The sequence below is a fragment of the Podarcis filfolensis genome (genome assembly GCF_964270895.1).
Source record: "Podarcis filfolensis genome assembly, chromosome: 15".
Taxonomy (NCBI): Eukaryota; Metazoa; Chordata; class Lepidosauria; order Squamata; family Lacertidae; genus Podarcis; species Podarcis filfolensis.
Window position 1 is genome coordinate 15,085,614 of NC_139618.1, and position 15,293 is coordinate 15,100,906.

At 45.0% G+C, this 15,293-nt stretch overlaps 1 protein-coding gene across 1 annotated transcript; it reads right to left on the reverse strand.

Moving 5' to 3' along the window:
• Positions 1-1,092: 1,092 nt before the first annotated feature.
• Positions 1,093-9,977, reverse strand: CHCHD2 (coiled-coil-helix-coiled-coil-helix domain containing 2). The gene is made up of 4 exons (XM_083588216.1): positions 9,742-9,977; positions 7,094-7,334; positions 2,856-3,009; positions 1,093-1,398 (listed from the first exon to the last, which is right to left on the reverse strand). Exons 1-4 carry the CDS (start codon positions 9,960-9,962, stop codon positions 1,388-1,390), a joined length of 627 nt encoding a protein of 208 aa, XP_083444342.1. The 5' UTR covers positions 9,963-9,977; the 3' UTR covers positions 1,093-1,387.
• Between the last annotated feature and the right edge of the window lie 5,316 nt (positions 9,978-15,293).

Genomic DNA, 15,293 nt, shown 5'->3' on the forward strand with positions numbered 1-15,293 from the left:
GCATCATATTCTACATGGTGTAGCCACTGGTGTCAAGGCAGCATTGCAGGAACAATATGGCTGTATCTATTTCTGTAGTGCTCACTTCCTGAAACAATGACCGGAAATAGCCATGTGGAATTTGCCTATTAAGGAGGCTCATGAATGACAAGCATGTACAGAGGGGTTGTGCCCTGGCAGCTGGTATCACGTTGTAAGGTAGCTCATGGCTAGTCCTGAACACTGCTGGGCAGAATGGCCTGTTGCCCCACCTGCTTCTCCAACCCCCTTTTAAAACTGCACTGTGCTCAGCCAACCATGTATTACCATTGCAGCCTGCAAACAGCCAATCATGGCAGTAACATAATCCTGGCTGCAGCCCAGAGAACAGGCCCTACCTTGGCTCACAGGCAGAGATTTATTTCATTTTCATAGCCTGCTGTTCCTTTTTCGAAGGATGCCCACTTTAATTTGTACTTGCTTCCATCTTCAAATAAGGCCTCTGCAGACATAGAGGGCAAGTGTGCAGAAAGGGGCTATTATATTTGGCTCCCCCACACCAATGTTTAGCTCCCCTCTCATCTCTACAGATTCTGGAGTAGAACTCCTCCTCCAAGCATGACTGAGAGATCTGGGAGATCAGGGCTGTATATAAACCAGGCAGGAAGCTCCCCCTCGTGGAGAAGACACCCTGTTGCAGTTCTTACACTCCATGCAGAGCAGTTTTTGGTCAAGCCCCTTTTCACCACTCCTCTGAGACATGTTCACCACCACTTGGCACAGTGCTGGCATCAAGATACTCAGCTGCAGCTGACTGTCATTACTTTCTTTCATCAATTTGTTTGAGCTGCAGAATTTGGATTCCCACCCAGGAATACCCTGCTTCCTGTATTGCAGAGGGCTGGGCTGGATGATCCCTTGGATCCCTTCCAACTCTACAATGCTATGCTTATATTCTACCATGACACTGAACAGCACTGGGGAAAGGATGACATTCATCATACAGAGGGAAAATGGAGACTGTCAGCGATCCCACCATCTTATGTTTCCCAGCTCAGCCGTACTCATCAGAGATCCATGATGTGACCTACAGAACAGGCACTTCAAAACATGTTTTCTAGAGAGAAATTGACTTTTATTCAGAGGCGCATACTGATAAATGCAAGCAGGGGACGATCACAATCCTAGCATTCTGTGTGTCTTATCTCTCCCCACGCAACAGATGTCCCACACTCTTGCCAGAAGCATCCTTCCTGCTGTAAAAAGCACTCCAGGTTTCCTTCCTTGGGAGACGGACAAGTGGCCACACATGAAGGAATGCCAGGCAGCTTTTAAGATGTTAAAAGAAGAGTTTCACTAGCGACATGTCATTCAACGAGGGGGGATGAGATTCATCTCGCAGAGCTCGTTAGGCTAAACCTGTGTATTTGAAAGAGAAAAAGAGAGAGGAAAGGAAACTGATTACTATCAAGACACACATAAAAGCCAAATATTCAGAAGAGGTCTTGCTGTGTCCAGCAGACCCTTGCTTCTCAATGTGTTCTCCAAAAACTGCTTCTGCCCCCTCCCCAGCCACCCCAAGCCCCTAATAACATTTCTGATTTTTCCACAAGAACCTAAACACAATCCACCTTGCTGAAATGGAGCTTCAGAGCAGTATTATTCTATTTTGCGGCAGGATGGTGGTGGTGAAGTATGTAGGAGAGTTCATGGATTTCAGTACAGAACAGTACAGAACTGCATATCAGAAAAGGAGCCCAGGATGGAACCCATCTAACGCAAATATACTGGTGTGGCCTTATTTGTAGATCAGCCTTCGCTAACCCAGCACCTTCCCGATGCATTGCTAATGGAAGCTAGGTCCTAAAACATCAGGAGGGCACACATTTCAGATTATAGGAAGTGTCTGTTCCCCACACCTCAGAGTCTGGTGCTCTTAAAGCAAACAAACTGGAAAACCAGCTCCTTCAACTGATCTGGCATCAGCCATTAATGAGAAACTGCCACAGAGGGAGAGGTGGGAGGCGGGTCTCATTCCATCAGCCCAGCTGGAAAAACTGGTTCCACTGTACTCTTCCTGTCCCTGAACCGCTTTGACAACAGCTAGTTCATGATAAGCACCGCCTTTTAACTTCAAAAATTGGTGGCTGAGCTGGGCTCCCCCTCCTTCTTTCCTCCTCATCCATTTTTCCTTTTGTGCTGTGATTTTTAGACCATTAAGCAAGTGTGCAGGAACTGTCTTGTTTGCCTTTGTGGCTGATACAGGGTATAAATAAAGTTGAGTCTATGCACCAATATTTCACCTGGGTACAATGCACCCAATAAAGAGGACCTAATCCAAGACTGTGGAGCAACAACCCTCCCCCATAATCTGTGTGAGGCTCCTCCAAACCCTCCCTAGCAGACTCTTAGGGCAGGAGAGGAGGCGGCACTGAATACAACCCCATGTCAAAACAGCCTCAGTGTGATTAACAGAGAGAATGAAGCCTGTCTGGGATCCCACTTTGGTTCAAAGAAATCACAGCGCCTATTCAGAGGCCATATATTCTGCCAGGAATTGCAGTATATACTTTTACTGCAAAGTATATTAGCAGCCAACTAAAACATGTACAAAGGACAAGGACTAAAATAGCACACCATTATGCAAGCCAGTTTTGTATTACTCTCTCATTTGCTCTATACTGACCGGTACAGCTCCTTGTTCTCTCTCCTTCAACCGGCTTAAGGTTTACCTGGCAGGGTCTGGAAGAACCAGAAGCACCTCCTTAACAGTGTTACACTGGCTCTTGAGACCTGGCTTGAGACCCCTCAGCCCTAATCAATTGCAGCCTCCTAAGTTTGCTCAGACCCCCGGGGAGGCCAACGGAGCTACGCACCATTTGCAAACCGGCATTGCTTCAGCACCTCGCTAAACCCCTCGCACAGCTTCAAGTCGGCCTGGTTCTGGGCGCACTCCAGGAACTGCTTCATCTCGTACTGGCAAGGCGTGAACTGCGACTGCTGCATCGCAGGCTGGGCTGTCTGAGGCTCCTGAGGAAGAACAGCACCACAATTAAGATGGGGAAATGTTTTTTAAAAGATTATATTTGCTAAGAACCCCACCCGCCTTCAACAATGTTTTCAGGGTACCAGAGTATGGTGGCTCCCCAGCAGAAAGGGGAGGCATCAACAGGCACAGCAGCATCCTCATTCCAAACTGCTGGAGGACAAAATTTCCAAATCCCAGGCGTGTCAACAATTTTCCTTCCTAGTCAGTTGGCTAAATCCTCCAGTTACTAAGGACCGCCAACACTTTTTATACCTTATGCATTCAGAATTAGCTTTCAATGTTTGTTGATTACATTTTCACCTTAAGCCCAACGATCTCAAGCTGTTGTACATGGTTCTCTCCCCCTGCCCCATTTTACCCTTACAAACAACCCTGTGAAGTAGGCCTGGCCCAAGATCATTGAGGTTCCATGGCCAAGGTGCTAGTCCAACCCTCTGATCCAGGGGTGCACAACCTGCGGCCCTTCAGATGTTTCTGGATAGCATAGCCAGTGATCAGGGATGGTGTGAGTTGTAGTCCAGAAACACCACACTGGCACTTATATGCTGCTAATACAACTGATCTCGATACGAATCCAAGGCAGACCTTTTAACATAACAGTAATCCAAGTTTATGCACCAACTACTGGTGCTGAAGAAACTGAAATTGACCAATTCTATGAGGACTTACAATACCTTATAGAAGTGACACCAAAGAAGATGTTCTTCTCATTATAGGGGATTGGAATGCTAAAGTAGGGAATCAAGAGATAAAAGGAACAACTGGCAAGTTTGGCCTTGGAGAGCAAAATGAAGCAGGGCAAAGGCTAATAGAGTTCTGTCAAGAGAACAAGCTGGTCATCACAAACACGCTTTTCCAACAACACAAGAGACGACTCTACACGTGGCCATCACCAGATGGGCAGCATCGAAATCAGATTGATTATATTCTCTGCAGCCAAAGATGGAGAAGCTCAATACAGTCAGCAAAAACAAGACCTGGAGCTGACTGTGGCTCAGATCATCAGCTTCTTATAGCAAAATTCAAGCTTAAACTGAAGAAAGTAGGAAAAACCACTGGGCCGGTAAGATACAATCTAAATCAAATCCCTTATGAATACACAGTGGAAGTGAGGAACAGGTTTAAGGATTTAGATTTGCTAGACAGAGTGCCTGAAGAACTATGGATGGGGGCTCGCAACATTATACAGGAGGCAGCAACGAAAACCATCCCAATTAAAAGGAAATGCAAGAAAGCAAAGTGGCTGTCCAATGAGGCCTTACAAATAGCGGGGGAGAGAAGGCAAGCAAAATGCGAGGGAGATAGAGAAAGATACAGGAAATTGAATGCAGATTTCCAAAAAATAGCAAGGAGAGACAAGAAGGCCTACTTAAACGAGCAATGCAAAGAAATAGAGCAAAACAACAGAATGGGAAGAACCAGAGATCTGTTCAAGAAAATTGGAGCTATGAAAGGAACATTTCGTTCAAAGATTGCCATAATAAAGGACAAAAGTGGTAAGGACCTAACAGAAGCAGAAGACATCAAGAAGAGGTGGCAAGAATACACAGAGGAATTATACCAGAAAGATATGGATGTATCGTACACCCCAGGTAGTGGGGTTGCTGAGCTTGAGCCAGACATCCTGGAGAGTGAAGTCAAATGGGCCTTAGAAAGCACTGCAAATAACAAGGCCAGTGGAAGTGATGGTATTCCAGCTGAACTATTTAAAATTTTAGAAGATGATGCTGTTAAGGTGCTACACTCAATATGCCAGCAAGTTTGGAAAACTCAGCAGTGGCCAGAGGATTGGAGAAGATCAGTCTACATCCCAATCCCAAAGAAGGGAAGTGCTAAAGAATGCTCCAACTACTGCACAATTGCACTCATTTCACACGCTAGCAAGGTTATGCTTAAAATTCTACAAAGAAGGCTCAAGCAGTATGTGGACCAAGAACTCCCAGAAGTGCAAGCTGGATTTAGAAGAGGCAGAGGAACCAGAGACCAAATTGCAAACATGCGCTGGATTATGGAGAAAGCTAGAGAGTTCCAGAAAGACATCTACTTCTGCTTCATTGACTATGCAAAAGCCTTTGACTGTGTTGACCACAGCAAACTATGGCAAGTTCTTAAAGAAATGGGAGTGCCTGATGACCTCATCTGTCTCCTGAGAAATCTCTATGTGGGACAAGAAGCTACAGTTAGAACTGGATATGGAACAACTGATTGGTTCAAAATTGGGAAAGGAGTATGACAAGGCTGTATATTGTCTCCCTGGTTATTTAACTTATATGCAGAATTCATCATGCGAAAGGCTGGGCTGGAAGAATCCCTAGCCGGAATTAAGATTGCTGGAAGAAATATCAACAACCTCAGATATGCAGATGACACAACCTTGATGGCAGAAAGTGAGGAGGAATTAAAGAACCTTTTATTGAGGGTGAAAGAGGAGAGCGCAAAATATGGTCTGAAGCTCAACATCAAAAAAACGAAGATCATGGCCACTGGTCCCATCACCTCCTGGCAAATAGAAGGGGAAGAAATGGAGGCAGTGAGAGATTTTACTTTCTTGGGCTCCATGATCACTGCAGATGGTGACAGCAGCCACGAAATTAAGAGACGCCTGCTTCTTGGGAGGAAAGCAATGACCAACCTAGACAGCATCTTAAAAAGTAGAGACATCACCTTGCCAACAAAGGTCCATATAGTTAAAGCTATGGTTTTCCCAGTAGTGATGTATGGAAGTGAGAGCTGGACCATAAAGAAGGCTGATCGCCGAAGAATTGATGCTTTTGAATTATGGTGCTGGAGGAGACTCTTGAGAGTCCCATGGACTGCAAGAAGATCAAATCTCTCCATTCTGAAGGAAATCAGCCCTGAGTGCTCACTGGAAGAACAGATCGTGAATCTGAGGGTCCAATACTTTGGCCACCTCATGAGAAGAGAAGACTCCCTGGAAAAGACCCTGATGTTGGGAAAGATGGAGGGCACAAGGAGAAGGGGACGACAGAGGACGAGATGGTTGGATAGTGTCTTCGAAGCTACAAACATGAGTCTGAACAAACTGCGGGAGGCAGTGGAAGACAGGAGTGCCTGGCGTGCTCTGGTCCATGGGGTCACGAAGAGTCGGACACGACTAAACGACTAAACAACAACAATACAACTGAGGTCCAAGGGAGAGGGGAGTGCTATAAAATGATGCCTTCTCATGATGCCCAGCTGGCTTGTTAGTTGGATTTCTGCATTCAGTTCTGTCAGGTGTCAAGGTTATTTTATGCATTATTTCAAATTTATAACCAATGCTTTCTCCCCAAAGGAAATCCAGGGTGTCTCACAGTAATAACATGATCCACAAAAAATTAGAATAGCACTATAAAATACTGCTGAAAGCAGTTAAAAGCAGTAGTGTGAAAAGGTTCATAAAAACTATTGTCCCAAATCTTGGATAAATAAGAAAGCCTTTACGTTTTTCTTCCTGAATGCAGGGCACTGCCCGATCTTCACTGGGAGGCAGTTCCATAGTTGGGATGCCACCACCAAGAATGCCCTGTTTTGGATTCTTTGTGCAATTCCTACTGGTGGGAGACCATAAGCAGTGTCTTCTTCCCGGGTAACAATTTTCTTACTGGTGAAGGCACCCTTCCATGTAATTGGGTCCCAAGAGGTTTAAGGCTTTGTACACTCATACTAACATCATCAAATGGGTGTGATTCCTCAATACACAACTTCATATTATCTAGTCTCTTGACTTTCAGAACTGATGCAAAACCATAACTATACCAGATACAAAAATATGCTTTACTCCTGGATTGGTAGGTGCTCAAATGGAACAAACGTTACATGTAATCTTTTGTTTCTGAAAAGCTTTTGTTAAGTTGCATCCTGCCAGCGAGGCTCACTCATAAGCCATGACTGAGCCTGCTTCTTTAACTTGAGGGGAGGAGGCACAGCTCTGCCCTCATCACCTATCAGCCCAGAAAATTTGACACGGGTTTCATCAGCCAGGAGAATTCTGTATGGCTCAAGGTCTTGCTCCGAGCACATAAAAAGCTCAGATAAACAAAAATATATCATTTTCTCTCTCACCTGGTAAGTGATGTCGGGCCTTGCCGCTTCAGAGCTTCCACCTCCAAACCCTCCGGTCATGGCGTGCCCCAGAGTGTGCCCCACAGCAGAGCCCACGGCCACGCCAGCAGCAGTGGTGGCCATCTGGGCCATTAAGCCAGGCTGCCTGGGGGCAGGAGAAGCCACTGCAGAGGCAGGGGCAGGGGCTGGAACAGGGGCATGAGAAGCTGGTGGTGGAGCAGACCTCATAGGAGGCGCACGGCTGCAAAGGCAGGAGAAGAAACACATTGAAAAGCAATCCTGGATGCAAACATTTGTTACAGCGGCCCAGTGTGGGATATTTTTTATTTATTCTGCCTGTGTTTATTTATTTAACTTCTTACCAGTCCTTCAGCATAAGGTCCCATGATACATTACGAAAATACAATACAAATAAAAATAAACAAGTATAGCAATTCCAAACCAAAGTCCAGTCCAAGGATCCAAAGTTTCTAAATCTTTGCATGTTGTACAAGCTTCTTGCCCACCTTTATCCCCAAAGAATATAGCCCTCATTTCCACCAAAGAATGCAGCATTAAACATATTACATACTAAGAGCTAAATTGGAAGCTGGGCGTCAACACAAAGCATTACAAAACTGAATTGGTCCTTAAGCTAGCTAAACATTCACAGAGGAAGACACAGCCTCTTATGAAACCTGCCTTGTACACAGAGGGAGTGAAACATGATACTGCTGATCTTTGGTCAGAGCTGGTAGAGAGCCAGTCTGGTGAAGAAGTGGGGGACCTGCGGCCCTTCAGATGCTGCTGGACTACATCTCCCTGTATCCCTGACCACATTGGCTAGGGCTGATGTGAGTTGAGAATCCAGCATTCATCTCTACCTGTCCCAAATTTGAAGGTGGGATGGGATGCTGGTTTTTACAACATTTGGATTTTGCAACCAAAACATAGTCCCTCTGGTGACTGCCTGCCCGTCTAGTGACCTGTCTGATGGAACAATGTGGTTTTTTATACTTCAGTGGTAAGCGATGTATACGTTTAATAAACCTAACATAGCAGCAAAGCTGGGATAATGGACTGGGGTAGTACGGCATAAGACTCTTAATCTCAGGGTCATGGGTTTGAACTTCACGTTGTGGTTGGACTAGATGACCCTCGTGGTGCCTTCCACCTTTTACAATTCTGTCTAAGCTGCTTGGAAGGAAGCAGCAACCACATTCTAGCCTCTCTTGGTGGTAAGTAAAGGCCAACTTGTAAACTCAGATTTACAGACTTGATGCACATAATAATAGAAAGGCAAAACCAACTGTTACTGCTTTTGCAGTTCCAAAGTCTGGTCACAGCCACCCTATGCATTTTAAGCACTCTGGTACCCTTAGTAGCACCCTGAACAAGAAACAGTTCTCAGAACTGCTAAAAGCGGTCTAAAAGTGCTTTACATGTCTGTTGTGGAAGTCCCGCATTTGCAGTGCTTTACCAATGCAATGTGGATCCCTCTCTTAGTCACAACTTTTGTTCAATAGAACGCCAAGGTTTTTACTCGCTCAGCTGCCTGCTCCTTGACCCACCAATTTCACTCCAAGAACTTCAACTGTTACTCCTTCCCCAGACTTAACCTGCCCCTTTCGTCCTGCACCCTTACCCACCTCTTCCATTTCTGCTTGTGATCTGCCCCTCCGCAGCTCTCACTTTCTCTGGCCACACCTCAGAGGCCTCTGCCTTACCCCTAGGCAAGAACCAGGCCCAGTGAGGTCAGCCCTTGCCTAAGGTAAGCCAATTAGTACTTTTCCAGCTTTAGCATCAACTTGCTGTCTGAATAGAAACTCTTAATCCCAGAAACACCAAAGCAGCGCTGGCTTTTACAGCACATGGTCTTCTAGAATATTCCTCCTGTGGAATATTCTAGAAGATCAGAGTCTAGTCCATCCAAATCATTTGGCATCCTTCAGTTGTGGTGGGAGCACTGTACGCTGTTTGGTTTCTGAAGTTAAGCATTTGATAAACAGGACTCTCATTTAGACCCTTAAGTCACATTCAGCCTATTTACAAAGCAGGATGCAAGTGTAACACCAGAAATAAGCTCTGATTGACAGATCCATAACACAACTTCCACTCCACAAGTGAAATGTAAGGCATGTATTATACTTGGCAACCCACCGATCCCTCTCTTCATCTTTCATCACCTCCACGTGCGTTGCTGTAATCCTAACCCGAACTTGCCACATCCGCATGGAGACTTTGGATTCCCCCATCCCACCCCTTTCCCTTTCCCCCAGCATCTGCTCCTAACTTGAGATTACAACTCTCGCTCACTATTAATAAAGGGTAGAGACTCCCCCCTTACTACTACATGTGGCAGGGAGATAATATAGCCCCCGCTTAATACAGCTGCCCTCTGCAATCTCCAACATCGCCTTTGTTTTGATCCCGGACTTTTGTCTCCCCCCCCTTCCTTCATCACCCCAACTTTTATGGCACTTCCCTAATATCTCTTTCCCCCTCCTCATCTCCACTGAGTTGGCAGTGCCGGGGGCGAAATTAGGAGGCCATGGAGGCGTCACGTGGCTCCCTCCCAGCCCTCCTGCCATTAATATCTCCAACCACACCACCCCCCTCCCGATCCTTCCCATATCACCCTCACAAATCGCCTCGTCCCGCCCCCTTACCTGGCAGGGGGCGCCATCCGGGACGTTCTGCTCCTGCTTCCCCTCGGCATGGTGGCGACAATAATAAGAGCGGCTCTCGAGTTGCTGTTTCTGTTGCTGCAGCTGCTCTCTCTCAAGGGCTCCGCAGTCCGGCCTTTTTCTACTTCCGCTTCCGGCTCTTTCTCGCTCTCGTTCTCTTTCAAGGTCACCGCTAGAGGGCGCCTGTCTCCGCCACTACGCATGCGCAAATCATTCGTACTGACGACGGGGTGCCGATGGCCGAGAACGAGGCTGTTGCAGCTGCTCCCGCCCCCTTATCTAAATAGGGCGGAGCCAGACCGTTACGTCGGAGAGGGAAGCGCAAGGTGGTTGTGCTTAATAGGTGTGGCCGCAGCTAAACCAATGAACGAGCGGGGGGGCGGAGCCAAAAATATGCGAGCTGTATAAATAGGCGCCGGGGAAGCGTGGTCGCCATTTGGAGGCTGGGTGGGTCAGGGCTGCTTGTACATTTTCTTTATAGTGAGCTCAAAATAGGCAGCTTGGCAAGCGGAATTAGAAGTGCTTCTTGTCTCTCCCTGCCTCTCTGATAGAAAAAGCTTACCTATATTTAGTTTTCTTCTGTCTGGCGGCTATCGACAGAGGGAGGTAGCGCTGTTTTTTGTATCCCCCCCCCTTGTGATTATTTTTCCTCGGGAAACCTTTTTGTTTTGTCTTTAGTCTAGTTAAAAAATACCAGGGAGTCCAAACCAGAAACGAAAACTTGGGTTATGAACAGCCAGATTGTAAACTGAGAAGATGAAAAAGTAACGGGAGAAATGCAGCAGGATTTATAAAATGGGTGAAACAAGATTATAATGGGACTTAATACTGTGGATAAATAGGGAGCTAAAGGTGCCTAGTACTAAAAAAAAAGTTTAGTGATTTGTTGGGTAACTTAATAAACAGTAATGAGGATTTAAGATGAGTAGAATGTGAATGTAGAAATAGGACAAGTTTGGTGAAAATGATTGAAAGGAATAATTGGTCTAAGAGAAATACAAACTAACATCAGCATGAATTGTTTTAAAGGGTTTAGAAAGCTGCTTCATGTTCCATAAGTTTAGTCATGTGTAGTTTTCTTTAAAAGCTGCAACCTAAAGCCAATAAAATGGCACATTAAAGCAGGAAAAATATATGGGAAAGCCTGGGTAATAAATAAGAAGGAAATAGACTCAAAAGACATTAATTTAGTCTTGACTCACATTTTTCTCTCTTGCAAAATATAAAAAAGCCAAAAATCAATCTTTAATATTTGGGTAACTTAAGTTTTAGATTTGACTGAGCTTTTTTTGTTGTTGGCCACAATGGGCTTCTCCAGGAAAGAGAAGCAAGATGCCGTCAATATTAACATGGGGCGGTAATGAAATGTGTAATAAAACAGCATTGTTCTCTACCACTCAGTTTAAAGAACTGTTACTAGCTGCTCCAGCTACCATTTTAGCATTTAATTTCAGTTAGCACAATTAGTTGCTTTAAGGTGGTTCCAAATTCACAGCTTTTCAAACTAAGACATGTTCTCGTGCGCATATAAAAAATCCTCAAAAAATCCCAGTTGTGTAAAATCTACAGAGTTTGTACTCAAGTTCTCAAGAGCAGAGCAGCTGAAATTATTTATGCCTGTTAATATGACTCTGGGTTTCATTTACGTTAATTTTTAAGTTTCTTGTACCTAACAGTTCAAAATAATTTATTGATTACAATAAAAGGAATGGGGTGAGGAAAATGCTTTATATCATAATAGAGAATTGATTGGGAAAGGGAAGGGTTTTCGGTCAGGAAGAGGGGGAAATGAACCTAAGTGGGTATGTGAACAAAAATCCAGCTCAAGGGCTGTAGCTTAGTAGAGCAAATGCTTTGCATGCAGAAGGTTCAAGGCCCAATCCCTGACACGCCTTAGTGGGGGTGGGAGAAAACACACCTAAAATCCTGGAAGGCTACTGCCAGAGTAGAAAGTAGGTGGTTGTCAAGGATTAGGGACACAGAAGCCCTCTCCAGACTAGGAAATACGAAAATTAACTTGCAGTAGAAGGCAAACACAGTACAAGAGAATGGAGCAACTTTGAATTGACATCCCAGAGCAGTATATATTTGAATAAACCAAGCTTTTCAATCACAAACTTCTGATTGAGAATGTGAAACAGGCATTCTAATTAACTGTTAACACATATAGAAGCAGGGTTGCAAGGGAGAGCAGAATTTTTTGAAACTTGAGGAAATGATAAAAAAATAATTGGGATGAAGTTTTTTAAAAGCACCCCCCCCAAACAGGCATCCCTTTTGTGAAATGGTGGAAGTACCCAGGAGTCAGAAAAAATTAGGTATGCTGCTAAAATGCTGTGCGAGTGAGGTCCCCAATAAGGTTTGGGAATTGAAAACTATTGAATATGCAGAGTTCTTAAGTCTAACAAGTAAAATAAGAACAAGATGATGATGAAGTATATAAGGAGTGGGAAAAGTCTGTCAAGTATTTGGAAAATAATTTTAAACAAGTGAAAACGCTAACCAGGATTAAAATAAATTCAACAGTATAATATACTAAATGGATGTGCAAGAATGCAGGAGTGGTGGGAAACTCAAAAGGAACGGGGGAAGGGAAAGTGTTCGAGTGTTATATTATAAAGAAATATCACAACTGGATTAAAAAATTCAGGAGTATAACACCCAAGCATGTTGAACTAAAAGGGTTGTGTTGTCTAGACCCTATCACAAAGAACCTAACCAACAGCACCTGGGCTTTACTAATTAGGTCAGCACAAGGCCAATTGGACCTGGACAGTAACTTATTAGTGGTGTCTTATTTACAAGAGACCTTTAAAATGTGCTATAGGTTTTAATATAAGTTTGAATACAGTGTTTGGGAAACGGATAGTGGTTGGCAACAGTAGGTAAAAGCTTGGCAAGCATTGTGGTGAAAGCCTCCAATTAAGGTGATAGTTTTGTGAGCACTATTCACCAAAGAAAGAAAGTCAATGATGTCAAGGCCTTTGGCAACTTGGACTGGGGTTACTTGAGGTTCTCAAATTATAGCTACTCAAGTGTTCTATAGAAACAGTCGGGTCTGTAGTATTTAAAATATGGTAGTTTAACCACACAACGTTTAACAGGTTAAAGCTAAAGGTTCCTTTTGTCACCAATCTTCACGTTCTTAGCAAATATAGTTGTAAATCTCATAATTTAAAGGCACATAAAAGTAGGGGTCAGTTTCAATGTAGTAATTTTCTATTGGTAACAGCTCTTGCTGGGTGAAGCGTTGGGTTCTTCAATGGCTGTGACTAAAGAATATTGTGAAGTATCCAGCCACCTCAGTATGATGCAACCCTTAAAGGGCTCTGGCTGCTCTGAACTTACTTTGATCTCCAGTTCCATGATATTGGCAGTTGCCTTAGGGTCCCAGTAAGCAGTCTTGGGGGGGCTAAGATGGGCAACACGAGTAACAGGGCAGGCTGTTGAGTGTGTGAAGACAAACAGCCCCTAGAAGTGTAAAGGGCCTGCCAGAGGAACCTCCATAACACTACAGGACAGGCAGATGGTTTGAGGGTGTGATGGGTTACATGAACAAGGAACCATGAAGGGCGTTGGGTCTGAAATTCTTTAAGGGCCAGCCGAGCTGGAGCAGGAGCGTTAACAATTTGTGAAGTGACGAGGTTGTCCATTCTTCACGAGCTTCCCAGATGGGGCTCGGGGATCTCATGTCTGGGAGAGGTTCTGGAGGTTATTGGAGAGGGGAGCCATGGAGAACGTAAGGCGTTAGGTCCTGGGTGGCCACTTTGCCTGTTGGGAGATCAGTGTGTTTTGCAGTTTTAGGGCCTCTGTGTATGAATTGGGTCCTCTCCACTTCCACCAAAAGTAGCTCTCTTTGCCAGTGAGATTTTGAGGGGTCTTTGTGCTCCAAGTGGATGCAGGCTTTTCACAGTAGACTGGGTTGGGGTGGCATCTGCAACACTTCAGCCCTGGTAGTCATTATTGGAAATTGAGGAGGAAAATTGGCAAGAGGGCCTTGGATATCTGCAATGATCTTCTGCAAGGGCAGCCTCTCTGTCCCTAGCCTGCAGGAGATAATCAGTGCAGCAAGTCACTTCTGCATGGTTGGCGGGGGGGTCATTGTGTCTGATAATGACAGCAAAGAGGGAGAGAAAAGGGATGCAAGAGGTGTGTGGGCAGGGGGGGGCATCACAACTACCAGGGCAGGTTCTTGGGAGTGTAAAGACCTGCCTGCTGCCCCTGGAAGTGTCACTCTTGCTTTTCTGCACTGAACCAGGGCCAGGCAACCCCTTCCCCCCTTCTGAGTCTGACCTACCCTCAGCCCATGCAAAAACCTGCACAGCGGACCTGACTTGCTCACTGTCCCCACTTGCTCTCCTGCTCCACTCACTGCCTCCACTTCAGTCAGAGCAACCCTCGCTTAATGTCAAAGAACTCAGTCGCTCAGGGGAGAAACCATAGTGGTGCTTAGAATGCGGAAAGTCTCCGAGTGAGGGGAGCCATAGTCTTTTGGTGAGGTGGCATCTGCAACACTTCAGCCCTGGTAGTCATTATTGGAAATGGAGGAAGAAAATTGGCAAGAGTCCTCGGATATCTTCCATTATCTGTCGCAAGGGCAGCCTCTGCTGTGTAGCATCACCATCCTGGTCTGCTGAAGAGAAGAAACAGCTTTCACCTCTTCCTTTAGCCCACAGATGATCAGTGTGGCCAAGGCGGTTTCTCCTGAATCGTGATTGCAAGTGGTTCAAATTGTCCGCATCATCCAGACATGCCTGGAGTTGTTAAATGACTATCCGCTAAATCATTTTGAGAGTTGTAGGATTTGAAACGAGTAAAACTTGACAATTTAAAATAACCCAACCCCATTAAAAATGTTAATCCTACCGGGGGACAGCCCCCACCTTGTTCCACCAGTGAAGTCCTGCTCCCAAAGGGATAGCCCCGTTAGTTAATTATCTACTAGTTCCCATGCAGATAATTTTTTCCCCAAAAATGTCTGGGGTGGATCTCCTCTTTACCACTACCTCAACATTTACCGAATTTATTCCCGTTTTAAAATACAGTTAATCTTTAAAAAATTAATTACATTTTGGAAAAGTTACCGCTTTGATGCATGGAGCTTGAGGCTTCACGTTGTGGAGCTGTGTTGGCTGCTGACACTTTCCGCTTGAACTTGCCCCACCCTGTTATTTTCAGAGCTACACGGGGGCACAAAAGATTGAGATTTGCACTTCTGGACCCTTCAGAACCCAAAAAGACCTTTAGGCTTTCTTGGGGGTGCACGGCGCCCTTCTGCTTCCCCCAATTACCTCACAATGAGCAAGCCGTTCACAGAATTGCGCTTGCCATTCAATGCTTTTCTGCAATAACCCAGAAGTCGGAATCAATAAGCTGTTGTGGAGGTGGAGGGATGATTAACAAAATCAGTCCTGGCAAACGGGGAATATCTCCTCATGCAGTTTAGGATATTCCACACTTTTTCTTAGCTATTTCTTTCTAGGCTCGCCTAAATATAAACTAAGCTTTAATAAAGAAAGCTTAAAAAGTAACAG